This window comes from Epinephelus lanceolatus, chromosome 5 (genome assembly GCF_041903045.1).
Source record: "Epinephelus lanceolatus isolate andai-2023 chromosome 5, ASM4190304v1, whole genome shotgun sequence".
NCBI lineage: Eukaryota > Metazoa > Chordata > Actinopteri > Perciformes > Serranidae > Epinephelus > Epinephelus lanceolatus.
The window spans coordinates 25,729,182-25,742,629 of record NC_135738.1 but is presented as its reverse complement, the minus strand read 5'-3'; the positions used below and the strand labels follow the sequence as shown (position 1 = coordinate 25,742,629).

At 45.0% G+C, this 13,448-nt stretch overlaps 1 protein-coding gene across 3 annotated transcripts in view; it reads left to right on the top strand.

The window, feature by feature from the left end:
• Nucleotides 1-13,448, top strand: part of shank3a (SH3 and multiple ankyrin repeat domains 3a) — a 284,296-nt gene that overhangs the window by 259,505 nt on the left and 11,343 nt on the right. For 2 of the 3 annotated variants that reach the window (XM_078167968.1, XM_078167970.1), the window contains 9 exons: nt 1,875-1,957; nt 4,084-4,208; nt 4,600-4,735; nt 8,303-8,383; nt 8,562-8,585; nt 8,966-9,093; nt 9,334-9,439; nt 10,158-10,684; nt 10,793-12,906. In XM_078167968.1, coding sequence (XP_078024094.1) covers nt 1,875-1,957; nt 4,084-4,208; nt 4,600-4,735; nt 8,303-8,383; nt 8,562-8,585; nt 8,966-9,093; nt 9,334-9,439; nt 10,158-10,684; nt 10,793-12,906 — 3,324 coding nt within the window. The remainder of the gene's footprint in view (nt 1-1,874; nt 1,958-4,083; nt 4,209-4,599; nt 4,736-8,302; nt 8,384-8,561; nt 8,586-8,965; nt 9,094-9,333; nt 9,440-10,157; nt 10,685-10,792; nt 12,907-13,448) is intronic. The other variant, XM_078167969.1, reaches the window with a different exon arrangement.

The window sequence follows — 13,448 nt, the reverse complement described above, 5'->3', positions numbered from 1 at the left end:
GATAATGAAATTCGACAATATACTACAAAACTTTTGTCAAGGTGTTCAGGCTGTAAACAGTAATCAAAGTGTGGTGTGAAAAGACTGAAGATTACAAGTAATACTGCAATTTTTTGTAAATTGTGTACAATCAAATCAAATTTAAGTTTTAGAGTATTAAGTTATAGTTGTCTACACTTTAAAGGAGCAGTGTGTCCGATTAAGGGGGATTTAGTGGCATCTAGCAGTGAGGAACCAGCTGAAACCTCTTCAACTTGAGATTCCTTCAGTGTTCATTGTTCAGGAGGTTTTTACTGGGAGCCACATTATCCTCAGCAGTCTCTTCCTCTCCAAAACAAACAGACCCGGTGATTTAAACCGGTAAAAATCACTGAATAAAGCAGTGCACGTTGCAAATCAGTGTTTCTCTTTTGCTTTTTGGCAAGTCACAGACGGGCCCCTAGCCTAACACCTGCTAATGTGTGCTCACCTTTTTTCTCTAACAACTGAATGTGTGCTCACATTTTTTCTGTTCCAGACTTTGAAGAGATTTTTACCGTGAGGCAAATTACTCTGGCGGTCTCTTCCTCTCCAAAACAAACAGACTCAGTGATTTAAACCGGTAAAAACACTGAATGAAGCAGTTTTGCATTTTAAAAAATCAGTGTTTTTCTGATTTCTCTCTTTGCGAAGGGGCTGCTAACAAAAAGTGGCCGACGTGAAAATGCAAATGGCCTTATTTAGAGCCCGTGTTTGGTTTGTCCATTGCGGGCAGCTGTAGAAACATTACAGTGCAACATGGGGATCTCGGTAGATGAGGACCTGCTCCCTGTACAGATATAAACAGCTCATCCTAAGGTAATAAACACAAAACTATTATTTTTAAGTGATTATATACACTAAAGAAAAAATACTTATTATATTATATTCTATTTCTGCCCAATATATCCCCCTAAACCCTACACACTGGACCTTTAAGTGCGGCATATTTAAGCCACCTTTATAATGTTTTTAATCTACATCTTTCATTATCATATATGTAGATTAAAACCATTACAACTCATATTACTGTCATCAGTTTGATGAGAAAGGCAGGTTTATCTGAATATTTTTTTTGCACACGTCCAGCCATTATGCTGATTTTCGCTTCGCTGCAAAGACTGCTTTACTAACTCTGCTTCAGTTTTGGCTCACAGGCTTTGGACACAGATGTGTGGCTTGAAAAAAAAAAAGGATGCATTTAAGTGTGTGCAGAGCAGCACAGGTTGACACCATCTAACAGCCTCTACCCCTTAACACTCAGGAAAATCAGGCAGTGATGAAGTGCTCACTTACTTTTTCCTCCTATTCCCTCTATCATTAGTCAGGGGATAATATTGCATCTTAGCCATCTCTGTCAGTTTCTTTAGCAGAAGCTCTCCACACCCTCCTCAGCTGCAGTCTCATCTGAGGGATCAGCCCGAAGATTGATTCACTCTTAGGTTTTATCCCACAGATACTTCAGAATCACAAGGACTCTCTCTCTCTCGCCTGCTCATTCTCTTTTTCTCTATACCAGTGTGTGTGTGTGTGTGTGTGTGTGTGTGTGTGTGTGTCTCTCTCTCTCTCTCTCTCTCTCTCTCTCACTCTCTCAAAATACTGGTACAATCCCAGAGAATCCTGAGCTGTGGTTGCTTGCTTGGCTTTTAATATGATTGGTTAATTGGTTAATAGGAAAGGAATTATAGGTGTGTATATATGTAATGTATATGTGTGTGCCTCCGTCTCCTCCCACTTGTCAACCCCCCCGACCAACCCTCTTTCCTCTCCTGCCCTCCCTCTCGCCCCTCTCTCTTTGTGTGTGTGAGGATGGTGTTGGATTCATACCTGCTCTCTCTCTGCTCTCTCCTTCACAGTGACTATATCATAGAGGAGAAGAATGCTGTTTTACAGAAGAAAGAAAATGAGGGGTTTGGCTTTGTCCTGCGGGGAGCCAAAGGTGAGACACACACAAGCGCGTGCGCACACACTTTATCCAAAGCATTCACTTTCACTACCTACCTGTTTTCAATGTGTGAGAGCTTTGATGTGAGAAATAGTTTGTTGATCTGAGTCATGGAGTACAGCTCAGTCTGTGTTGTTAGTGTGTGAGTCAACAACACGACCAGCTTTGGTCAACATTCAGCTTGTATACTCAGATGCACTCTGTGTGTGTGCGTACGTGCGCGCGTGTGTGAGTGAGTGCACGTAGCCCCTTTGGTGGCGTCATCCTTGGCTGAGCTGTCGGCTAGCTGTCCCATCTGTTCTCCACACATGGCGTTCAGCTTTAGTAGAGACGCACTCCTCACTCCCCTCCTCTCCTATTGCTCTCATCTTTGCTCTGTCTGTTCTTGTTTTTTGCCACCTTCCTCACATCCTCCCCGTCCATTTTCCTCTCAAAATACTTTCACACAATAGCTTTCAAACCTGTCCGCGTTTCAACCGGTATCGCCCCTCTACTCCTCTCTGTCGCCACAAATTCATTTTACTCATGCACGTGCCAGCACCCCTGCTCAGGCTGGTTACCATGGCAACCCCTCTCAGGCACCTTGCCGGGAGTCTGAGTGTGCTTTACTGCTCCATCACTCACTACCATGGATCTTGGCTCACCCCGCTCTCTTTTACTCACTCTGTCTTTTACTCCCCAGTACCCTCAAACACACACACACACAAACACACACACATGCACGAACACACTGCAGTTCACTTAGTGGTCCTCTGAGAACTCTCATGTGTCAGTGATTTAGTTGGATTCGTTCCAAGATTAAATGGAGTTTGTGGTGGCGCACTCACTTAACAAAGTGGGCTTGTGTACTGTATGTGTGTGTGTGTGTGTGTGTGTGTGTGTGTCTTTTTTGTTGAGACATACATGCTGTTGTGCAAGCGTGTAAGCATGTGATTGTATGCCACTACAAAAAATAATGCAGGTAACAGTAGCACATTCACCCAGGGCTACTAGTATCACTGACTAATATAGAGACCTTTAATCAAGGAATAAAACTAAACAGTACAAATTTATTAATTAAATCACTTTAGTAAAGCAATAAGAGAAGTTTTTAAAAATGTAGCACAGCCTCCAAGGAAATTAAAATAGAGCAGATTTAAACCAGCAGCCAACATTTTCCAAATATTATTTGCAGCATGTAATAAATGTTCTGTTTGTGATCTTGTTGTGATCATTGGCAATCTAATTTGCTAGAAAAGCATAAATGAATCAAAGGAAGTCGTAGATTTTGCTTAAAGGGACAGTCCTGATTCTTTGAAGTGGGGTCATATGGGGTACTTATACATAGATAGTGTATTACATACAGTAGATGTCTGCCAGCTTGGAGATTCGACAGACATGAAATGTGCTGCTGTGGACGGGGGCAGCTGCAAAACATATTTTAGCCACCTAAAAACATCAATATTAGTTCAAGTGTGCGCTATATTGAGAATAATTTAATCACTTTACATTGCCGTCAGACAGCCCATTTCAATAGGGAAGCCGTGAACATCTCCAGTTCCAGATCTATGCTCTCCTCAAAGCCACCAGACTTCATTGACAAAAACAATGATTTTGGCTTGCTGGACATTAGAGCTGCTGGTCTACTGCGGCCTCGCTCAGTTAGTTAGTTTGTGTAACTGTGTGACTTTGGTGAATCCAAACTAAGCCTTTTAAATGCCAAAGTCACACAATAAGTCAAACAAACCAACTGATGGAGGCCTTGGTAGACCAGGAGCTCCTGTGTTCAGTGATGTTAAATCGTTGTTTTCCTCAGTGGAGTCTGGCTTAGAGGAAAGCAATATAACTGCTTACATCCTCATCAGAAATAGCTGTCCGATGGTAGGGTAAAGCAAGGAAAATAATCTAAATATAGCATTCACTTAAACTGATATTGATGTTTTTAGGTGGCTAAAATACATGTTGTTGCTGCCGTGTTGCTTAGCTCTGTTGTTGGACTTCAAACTGGGGGTGTGCCAACTAACATCTGCTGTAGGTAATACACTGACTATGGATAAGTACCTCATACAACCCCACTTCAAAAGATCCAAGCTATCCCTTTAACTCCTCTGAGTGGGTTTACTTTTTGTGTTTCTTCTCAGCTGAGACGCCCATTGAAGAGTTCACCCCCACCCCAGCATTCCCTGCCCTGCAGTACCTGGAGTCTGTGGACGTGGAGGGAGTGGCCTGGAGGGCCGGTCTGAGGACAGGAGACTTTCTCATTGAGGTAATTAAGGACAGCTCTTCACTTGCTTCCTCTCCGTCTGTATCTGTCTCATTACTGAACACACCGGTGATGTCCCTGAACAGAGAAAAAAACTAATAACTGCAGTCTGCACAGTCACATGGTACACTCATGGATCTGACGCATATTTCCTCCTGTGCCAGCAAAATGGGTTTGTAGATATTTGTGAATATTTGCAGCAAACATATGAAGCTATACAAAGCATTCATTGATCCAAGCTATCCCTTTAACTCCTCTGAGTGGGTTTACTTTTTGTGTAAACTAATTAACCAGAATTTGGTAACTATGGTGCTTTGGTGTCAGCAGAATTGTTGGAAATGGTCGCACTTGTGTTGACGTGGCTCACTCTGTCTTTGTGTTTGTTTTGTCTCAGGTAAACGGGGTGAATGTAGTGAAGGTGGGCCATAAACAGGTGGTGTCCTTGATCCGGCAAGGGGGCAACAGGCTGCTGATGAAGGTGGTGTCTGTCACGCGCAAACCGGAGTCTGAGGAGGTCGTTCGCAAGAAAGGTAAAGACCAGAGGAAAAGCTCCTCTACATTAAACTCGTATTTCCACATGTGAAATATTACATTTCATATGTAATAAATAACATTTCTAAAATGTTATTTTCTTCATGTTAAATGTCACAAAATTCCACTTTATATATGTGCTTTTTGTAACTATTATTAAACATAAAAATTAGTATGAACAGTAATTTAAATATAACTTATTCCCCTAATTATGTAGTAATGGCTTAATTGAAATATAGTGTGTGCTTTAGGGATTTTAGCATGACACATAGTTTGCTATAGGATGTCTCAGTTGTTTGCTAATAAATTTTATAGCTGTAATGTAATGGAAACGTTTAAGTTGGTTTCATATTACAGAGGACTTAAAAAGATATGTGTGTTTCCGTTGTCAAGGTGATTTCTACTACGTTCGCCTGCTGTAAATTCATGTGGTTTCCATGTCAACCACAGCTCGCCATTACTCAGCTCCCACACAGTCCTGGCACTATGACCTCAGGACTGTGTACACTGCAATGGTGTGTGTGTGTGTGTGTGTGTGTGTGTGTGTGGAAGAGTAGTGTGCGCACCTCCTTTGCAATTATTGAGATACAGAGACAGTGATAAATGGGTTTGACCTAGTTTCATTGGGACAGTACTATATCAACTAAATCCTGCTACTCAGGGCCTTATGCTGTCTCTTAATCTGTCTCACTGTCTCTCTGTCACCCCTTTGTATCTTTCCTTATGCTTGTCTCTTTTCAATAAACTCATCTCTAGACATTGGCCATCATTCTTCTAGCTTTTATCTTTACTAGATATGGCTGATGATAGTTTATACAGTTTAACATATTTTGACAAGAAAAAAAACTGCACTCAAGGTCCACTAACTGCCTTTTTTTTTTTGGAGCTTTGATCCGCATGTCCCATCTCTCTCAGTGGATTAAGTTCACTCAGTTGTCATGATTTATTTAAGCAAAAATTTGACATTTTGGAAAATATGCTTAGATGAGATGATCAATACTGCTTTCATTTCTATCCGTTAAATATAAAGCTACGGCCGGCGGCTGGTTAGCTTAGTTTAGCACAAAGACTGAAAACAAAAGGGAACAGTTAGTATGGCTGTGTCCTCCTACCAGCATGGCTAAAGCTCACTAATTAACACGTTATATCTCGTTTGTTTAATCCATACAAAATTTGAAGTGTTAAAATGACAATTTGCCATTTTACGGGGGATTATGTGCCAGACTGTTTCTTGGCTCTGTGAAGTTGTCAGCCAACCAGCGGAGACTCTGGGTCTCCACTCTCAGTTACATGTTGTGACCAAGAAATAGTCCGCCACATAAAAGGGCGAATTGTCATTTTCACACTTTGGTTTTTGTGCGGATTAAACAAAGAGGAAAGTGTTAATTAATGAGCGTTAGAGGTGCTGGTAGGCAGATCTTGTTACCTTTGGACACAGACAGGCTAGCTGTTGTTTCCAGGCTTTATGCGAGAGAAAATAAGAGAAGTATCCATCTTGTCATCAAACCATCACCAAGAAAGCAAGTAAGTGTATTTCCCAAAATGTCTGTCTAATTCTTTTAACATTTTTGTTTGCTTACTCCCAGTATTTTAAGTCATTGGTGCAATACAGCACCATTATGGTAGATGTATTGGAACTACATGAAAACATGTAGGCATAACTGCATTTATTTAGTGTGTCTTTACCTCAGTGCCTTTTTGTCTTTTTGTGTTCTCAAGTCATTGTCTGTTGCCTCCATTAAAGCTTGCTTATCTCTGCTGAGACCACAGATATTCAGTAGGTGATAGAAGGAGCGAGGTAACTGTAAAGACAATAGCTGGTGCAATTCCTTTATTGTAAATTGAAGAAAAGATGGACAGATCGATTCAAGTGCTGACAACAGTGCAAACAGCTGCAGACAAGATGGAGCGTGTTTAGTGTTTCAGACCTCAGAACAGGATTCTTCATTCCTCTTTCAAACTTCTCCAAAATGTCTTCTTTTGTTACATCCTAAGCTGTGTCGAACACCCTCTCTCCCACTGCACCGCTCCTCCGGTGGGACTTGGTGGGACTCTGCATATTGTGCCGCACCTTTGCACAAATGCACAGGCGCATGCTCTCACACTCTCACACGCACTCATACCCAGAGACTTGCAGGCAAACACACATACAAAACACACATTCTCTGCACCATGCGAGGCCTCACTACTGCCACTGTTGCCATGGTGACTACACTGCATGTTTGAATTAAGCATTACATTACAGCAAAAGCATCTCTCTCTCCCTCTGACTCTGTCTCTGTTCCTCTCACTTGCTCCGTCCTCCTCTGTCTCCTCTGCTCCCTGCCACTGTACCAGAATGTGCAGGCTGGTGAGGAAATGAAGATGTTTGATATGGACTGTACCCAGGATGGCGTATGTACACCAGATCTGCAGCTGCTGACGGCAGCAGGACAGTTAGGCTCTAGTAAGGCACTAGGGCATCTGTGGGATTTGGAGATCTATCGCTCTACAGTGGTGCATTAAGAGCTAGCTTGTCGATCTCGGAGACAGTGAGCTGATCTAGTTGTATTGTGTGGTATTGATAGGAAACTTGGGTTTGTTGCAGCATGTAGAGACTGCTGCTGTATGTGGCTTGGGGATCTCTTTACAGCTGCATGGCATTTCACCGTTTATGCAGACTTAGCATGCTTAAATACATGATCATATTATTTTTAATTTGGTTAATTACAGTGTTTATTGTAACCTGATTTAAAGCTTTTTTTGGAAAACTGCAAGTCTGTCGTTTGCATTTGGAGCTTGTATTTGTTAGATGTGTTTTACCGCTTTGAGTGGGACGATAACAGCCCAGTTGCCTTGTGTGTGTGTAGTAGGATTGGGAGGCTCCCATGGGCTTTTGGGTATAAAGTCTGCAGCGCATCATTTTCCTTAGCTGTTGAATTTACTGTCATCTCTTCGTCTGTCAGCCCACACGTCATTATGTCCTCCCTCAGGGAGTTTTCTCTGTGTATCTGCATGTGGTCCCGCATGTGGGAGGATATGCATGTGTGTGTAAGCCGGTGTGTCAGCGCGTCTCTGTCTGATACACACCTGCTAAATTCCAGACAGGCAGCATATTAAAAGTAAGATGGAGGACTTTATCCCTCTCCTTGCCACACTCATTTTACTTATTCTGCCTATTGTGGCAGACAAAATCTATTGTTCTGTGTGTAATGGGAGGATTCAGAAAGCCGGGGATGTTACAGAGTGGACTGAGCTGTACATTTACTGCCTCTGGGCTCCTCAGTGGAGAGGAATTCTTGCACCACAAAGACTAGAAAACTGAAAGTCTTGGAGACAATCTGACAAATTAACAAGCCATCGGACCAACAGAGAGCCAAACATGAAGAAGCTGGGCTCCAACCGTAGCCTGAACAAGGTCCTGGCTAAGTGTGAGCCGTCCAGTTCATCTGATTTTGACCAGATCAAAGCAGGAAGGACGGGATGGGCTGGCCGTCTGGGGGATGCAAGGAGGGCACTGAGCCGCAAACCAAAAGGATCTTCATCCCCCTCAACCTCATCCTCAACACCATGCCTTTTCTCCACAGCTCCCCCGCCACCCAAGAGAGCTCCCAGTACCACCCTGACACTACGCTCTAAGTCCATGACCGCTGAGCTGGAAGAACTGGGTGAGTGCCAGATAGCTGGCATGCAAACTCCACACTCTCGTCCTCCTTTTCTGTCACATTTCTGCTTTCCCTTTGTCATTAAAACTTGGTGTGTCTCCTAACTTTTAGAATAGTCACTTCTGTTGGCTTGTTCTTGTCATTTCCCCTCCTCTGCTGACGCTATCTTTTTCCCACCAAGCTTCTGCTCGGAGGAGAAGAGGAGGTGAGTCTGAGGCAAGAAACTGACACCTCTCTGAACGTCATAAAGATGATTTATCACTGCTGTCTCAAGTTAAGCAGTGTTGATTTAGAGGTGAAGAGCAGAACACTTGAAATATGTGGATTCTCTCTTTCTCTGCCTTTTGTCTTTTTTCCTCTCTTTCTGTCTCTTTTAATTCTGAGTGCTCACTCCCTAGTGGTCATCGAGGAAACAATGAACTTGTTTTGAGATAGTGCAGCAATTTTATACAGTCCCATAGCGCATGACCTCACATTGCAGTGTATAGCTACATTTTGGAGATGCTTTTTTAATCACAATGTGGCACAACATTTCTCTGGTCTTGTGTCTCAGTATTTAGCTGTGGCTCATTTCCTTCTCAACAGAGAGACTAGATGAAATGTTGGCGTCCCAGGAGTCTATGTTGCGTTCTCAGCCCTCGGAGGCAGATTACAGAGCAGCTACTGTCAAACAAAGGCCTACCAGCAGGAGAATAACACCAGCAGAGATCAGTGTGAGTGCACCTACACACAGCACACTGGCAGACAGCATATGCCACTGTGCTGGCTTACATGCAAACTCAATCTGACGCATAACATAACTCAAAAACACCTGGGCTTCACAGCACTATGCAACACTGCACACATGTACACTTCTTTGTCCTGCTTTGTTGCTGGTATTCTGTATACAGTTTTCAGACGCATTAAAGGCATTAAAACTGTGTTTCATATATCTTTGTTTTGTTGTGCTGCAGTCACTGTTTGAGAGACAAGGAATGACTCTACATGGCGGTCTTCATCCAGGCGTTGAGAGAGGTCACATACCGCTACCAAAGGGGATGTCCAGGACCAAGTCTTTTGGTAAAACAATCACCCATCCTGTACATATTCAAATAAGGTGAATGATAGTGTATCTTATGTACAGTATGCTTGTAGGTAATATATTGACATGTAGGGAATATAAGACAAGGAAGCTTCATTCTCTTTGTAAAATTGCATCACCACACCCACAAAGAATAGCACATAGACAGCTGTACAGCAAATAGAAAATACTGAAGATGAAGCTGCATCCTCATCGAAGCCCTATTTTTGAGTTCCTATTGACAAGAAATACATATTAACAAATGTTGACATGGTTACAAGTATATACTTACATTGCATTACATGTTCCGAATGTGCAAATGTGCTTACTGGATATTCACGGAAACAGATTTGCAGAGCAGATGTTCAAGTACAGAGCCTATTTCAAAAGTAGATATACACATACATTATTAATACCATCTGTATTATTAAACATTTTTCCTGTTCTCAAGTACACTCATTAAATGAATGTTGAATTAATTGTTAAATAAGTCAAAAACAGTTACCAGTATTACAAGTTTTATTGAAATATTGTATAGCTGGATTTAAGACACCTTAAACATTATTAAATGTGTGACTTAACAGATTTACAGATGGATGCATTGCAGTGTATTTTTCAGGAAGCAGCTGTGGACCTGCTAGGCTGGTATGAAATGGTCTTATCTCATGAGCTTACTCCTGGTCACCAGAGGGTCTGTGCTCTTCCCTCCCTCATCAGGTGCCACTGAGGAGGATCGGCTGTCTGCCCTTGCAGGCGAGAACAGATTTCCACGCAGTTCCTCAATGACAGACACCCTCCGAGACCACTCACAGCCCCATCCCATCCCTCCACCTCCACAAACGGCACCTCCACCTCCTCCCTACTACCTAGACACTGGTCCTCCCCCAGCGTTCTGTCCCCCTCCTCCCCCATCTAGGACCCAGAGTCAGGGCCACGAGCCTGGAGGACGCTCCAGCTTCAAGCCCTCCTCCTTGGACCTGCCTTACGAGGCCGCACAGCGGCAGGCCACACACATAGAGAGACAGAAGAAAGCCCGCTCCATGATCATCCTCCAGGACTCTTCCCATCTACCTGTAGAACCTACAGAAATTCCCCGTCCTTCTGCTGCTACTCCACCTGAGCGAATCAAAAGGAAGGGTCGGGTTATTGACAACCCCTATGCTAATGTGGGTCAATTTAGCATTGGACTGTACACACCCACCAAACCCCAGAGGAAGAAAAGTCCCTTGGTGAAACAACTACAGGTAGGTTACATGTTGGGCATGGTCTTCTGTTTTGTTATTTTTTTACTAATGTGTCAGAGACTCTCTAACTTTGACATGTTTGGCTGATTTATTTGTGTCTTACTGCAGGTGGAAGATGCACAAGAAAAAGCTAGTATAGCCTTAGCTGCTGCCCACTCCCGAGAGAGCTCACCCTCAGGACGACACCCACATACCCATGGACACACACATACCAGCCGTGCAGACTACTACCAGCAGCAGCTGATGGCTGAGCGAGAGCGTATGCGTGCCCAGGGGGAGATGATGTTTCAGGGTAAGGGCCCCTTCGCCGCTGCAATAGCTGGAGCAGTGAAAGATCGTGAGCGTCGCCTTGAAGAACGGAGGAAATCCACTGTCTTCCTTTCTGTTGGGACCATGGAGGGGGCGTCTGCAACCAGCTCCGACTCCCCCTCTCTGACTCAGTCTCACTCCATCGATGAACGGATGCTCACCCGAGAGCTGGGACAGCTGCCACCCCCTGCCTTGGCCCTGAGCCCCTCACCTAGTGGGACCACCTTTATTCATCCGCTCACAGGAAAGCCCCTGGACCCCAACTCTCCACTGGCTCTTGCGCTGGCCGCAAGGGAGAGAGCACTGACCTCCCAGAGCCAGTCCCCAACTGGCAGCCCAGAGCCTAGGACTAAACAGGAGCGGGCAGGCCAGAGCGTTATGTTCATTGACCCTCAGACCAAAGAGTCTCCACATGGGGAAGGGGCTCCCTCAACTCCCCCTTTTTCGCCTAAAAGCACCAAGGCAGTGGGGTATGGAGTTGGATCCTCCCCGACATCTATTTTAGTTCCCCAGCCCACCAAACCACAGTGGGCCACATCACCATCACCTGTATCATTCCGGCAGGAGATGGAGGCCAGAGTAGAGGAGCGGAAGGAGGAGAAGAGACTAGAGGATAAAAAAAGTATGTTGATCAGTATTATGGATACGTCGCAACAGAAAACGGCAGGGCTTATCATGGTCCATGCTACTAGTAATGGCCAGGCTGTCGGGGTGGGTCCAGAACTAGAACAGACACCTGCCCCAACATCCACAGAGCCCAGCAAATCTCCAACTCCACGAGCTAAATCCCCCAGTCCCACGGTCTCCCAGCCCCAAGCCCAGCTCCAGGCCCAGCCTCAAACTCAGCGTCCTGCCAGTCCAGCCCAAGAGAAGAGTCTGGCTCAGGGAAGCTCCGAGGAGGATGTGGATCCATACACAGTGACCCTGCCCCCAGCAATGTTGTCCTCCAGTGATGAGGAAACTAGAGAGGAGCTACGTAAGATTGGAGTTGTTCCACCACCGGATGAGTTTGCTAATGGGCTGCTGGCACAGGCACAGGGGACACCTGTGTCTCCAACTAAACCTGCCTCCGTTCCCACTACCCCTCCAACACCCACACCCCAGACTCCCTCAACCCCAACAACCCCAACTGTGACCCCCACCCAGCCTCAGCCTCCCCAGCCGGCACCTCCACCCAGTGCAGCAGCTGTCTCAGGGAAGCCATCTGACCCTCTGGAGCCCCCACCGGTGGGCGAGTCTGGCTCTGCGGCTGACTCAGGCGTGGAGGAGGCTGACACGCGCAGCTCCAGCGACAGAGAGCGAGACCACCATCTTGAGACCACCAGCACCGTCTCCACGGTTTCCAGCATGTCCACATTGTCCTCAGAAAGCGGCGAGCCTGCCGACACACATACCACGCACACCTCCTATGCTGACGGGCAGACTTTTGTGCTCGACAAGCCGCCAGTGCCTCCTAAGCCCCGACTCAAGTCCCAGATAGGAGGCAGTAAAGGCCCCGTCACCTTCAGGGACCCTCTGCTGAAGCAGAGCTCTGACAGCGAGCTGCTATCACAACAACAGGCTGCCGCCCTGGCTGTTGCTGCAGCTGGAGGAGCTGGGCTGCCCTCAGGTGGTTCAGCCTCAGTGACTGGACTAGCCCCCACCAAGCCACGCTACCTCTTCCAGCGGAGGTCCAAGCTGTGGGGGGACCCAGTGGAACCTCGCGGGCCAGGGGTGGGGCTAGGTATTGGGAGTTTGGGCAATCTTGGTGGGCTGGGACTGGGACTGGGTGTAGATGAGGGAGCAAAACCATCTGTTATGGGGGAGCTCAGTTCACGACTACAGCAGCTAAATAAAGACACTAGGTCACTGGGAGAGGAACCACTGGGAGCATCACTTGATCCGGGGAGGAAGTCACCCGTGGCAGGTGCCAGGTAAGAAAACTGTATTCGACACTGCGTGACAGAACAGATGGTTACATTAAAAGTCATGATATATTTTACTCAGACAGTGGCAGAGACAGTGAGAGTTAACAATCTAAAGCAACTCCAGGGTTTAACATCAGAAAGAAGGGTCTGAAATCATCTTAAATTACATACTTGTCAGACACTGAGTTTAATTCTTGTCTCTTGTCTACCGACATTTTATATTACTCTTTATTTAGATCCATTATTATGTCGGCAGTCGATATCCCTTCTTGTTTTTTGCAATAACAAGCCCACTGGAAGAGAGATTGCAAACATAGAGGCTTTGATTTATTATTTAAAAGCAAACATATTTTGTAGACAACAATTTCGAGTCTATTTTGGTCTTAAATCTAATAACACTTATCTGGAAATAGAGATACCTAGAGGCTGAGTCAAAGAGGGTGGCTTTAAGTTTTATTTCTGTGCATGATTTGGTTTTATTCACATCTTAAAATATGCAAATGAATCCACATTTAAGCCAGTCCATTGTGATGGTAAGCGCTAATGAG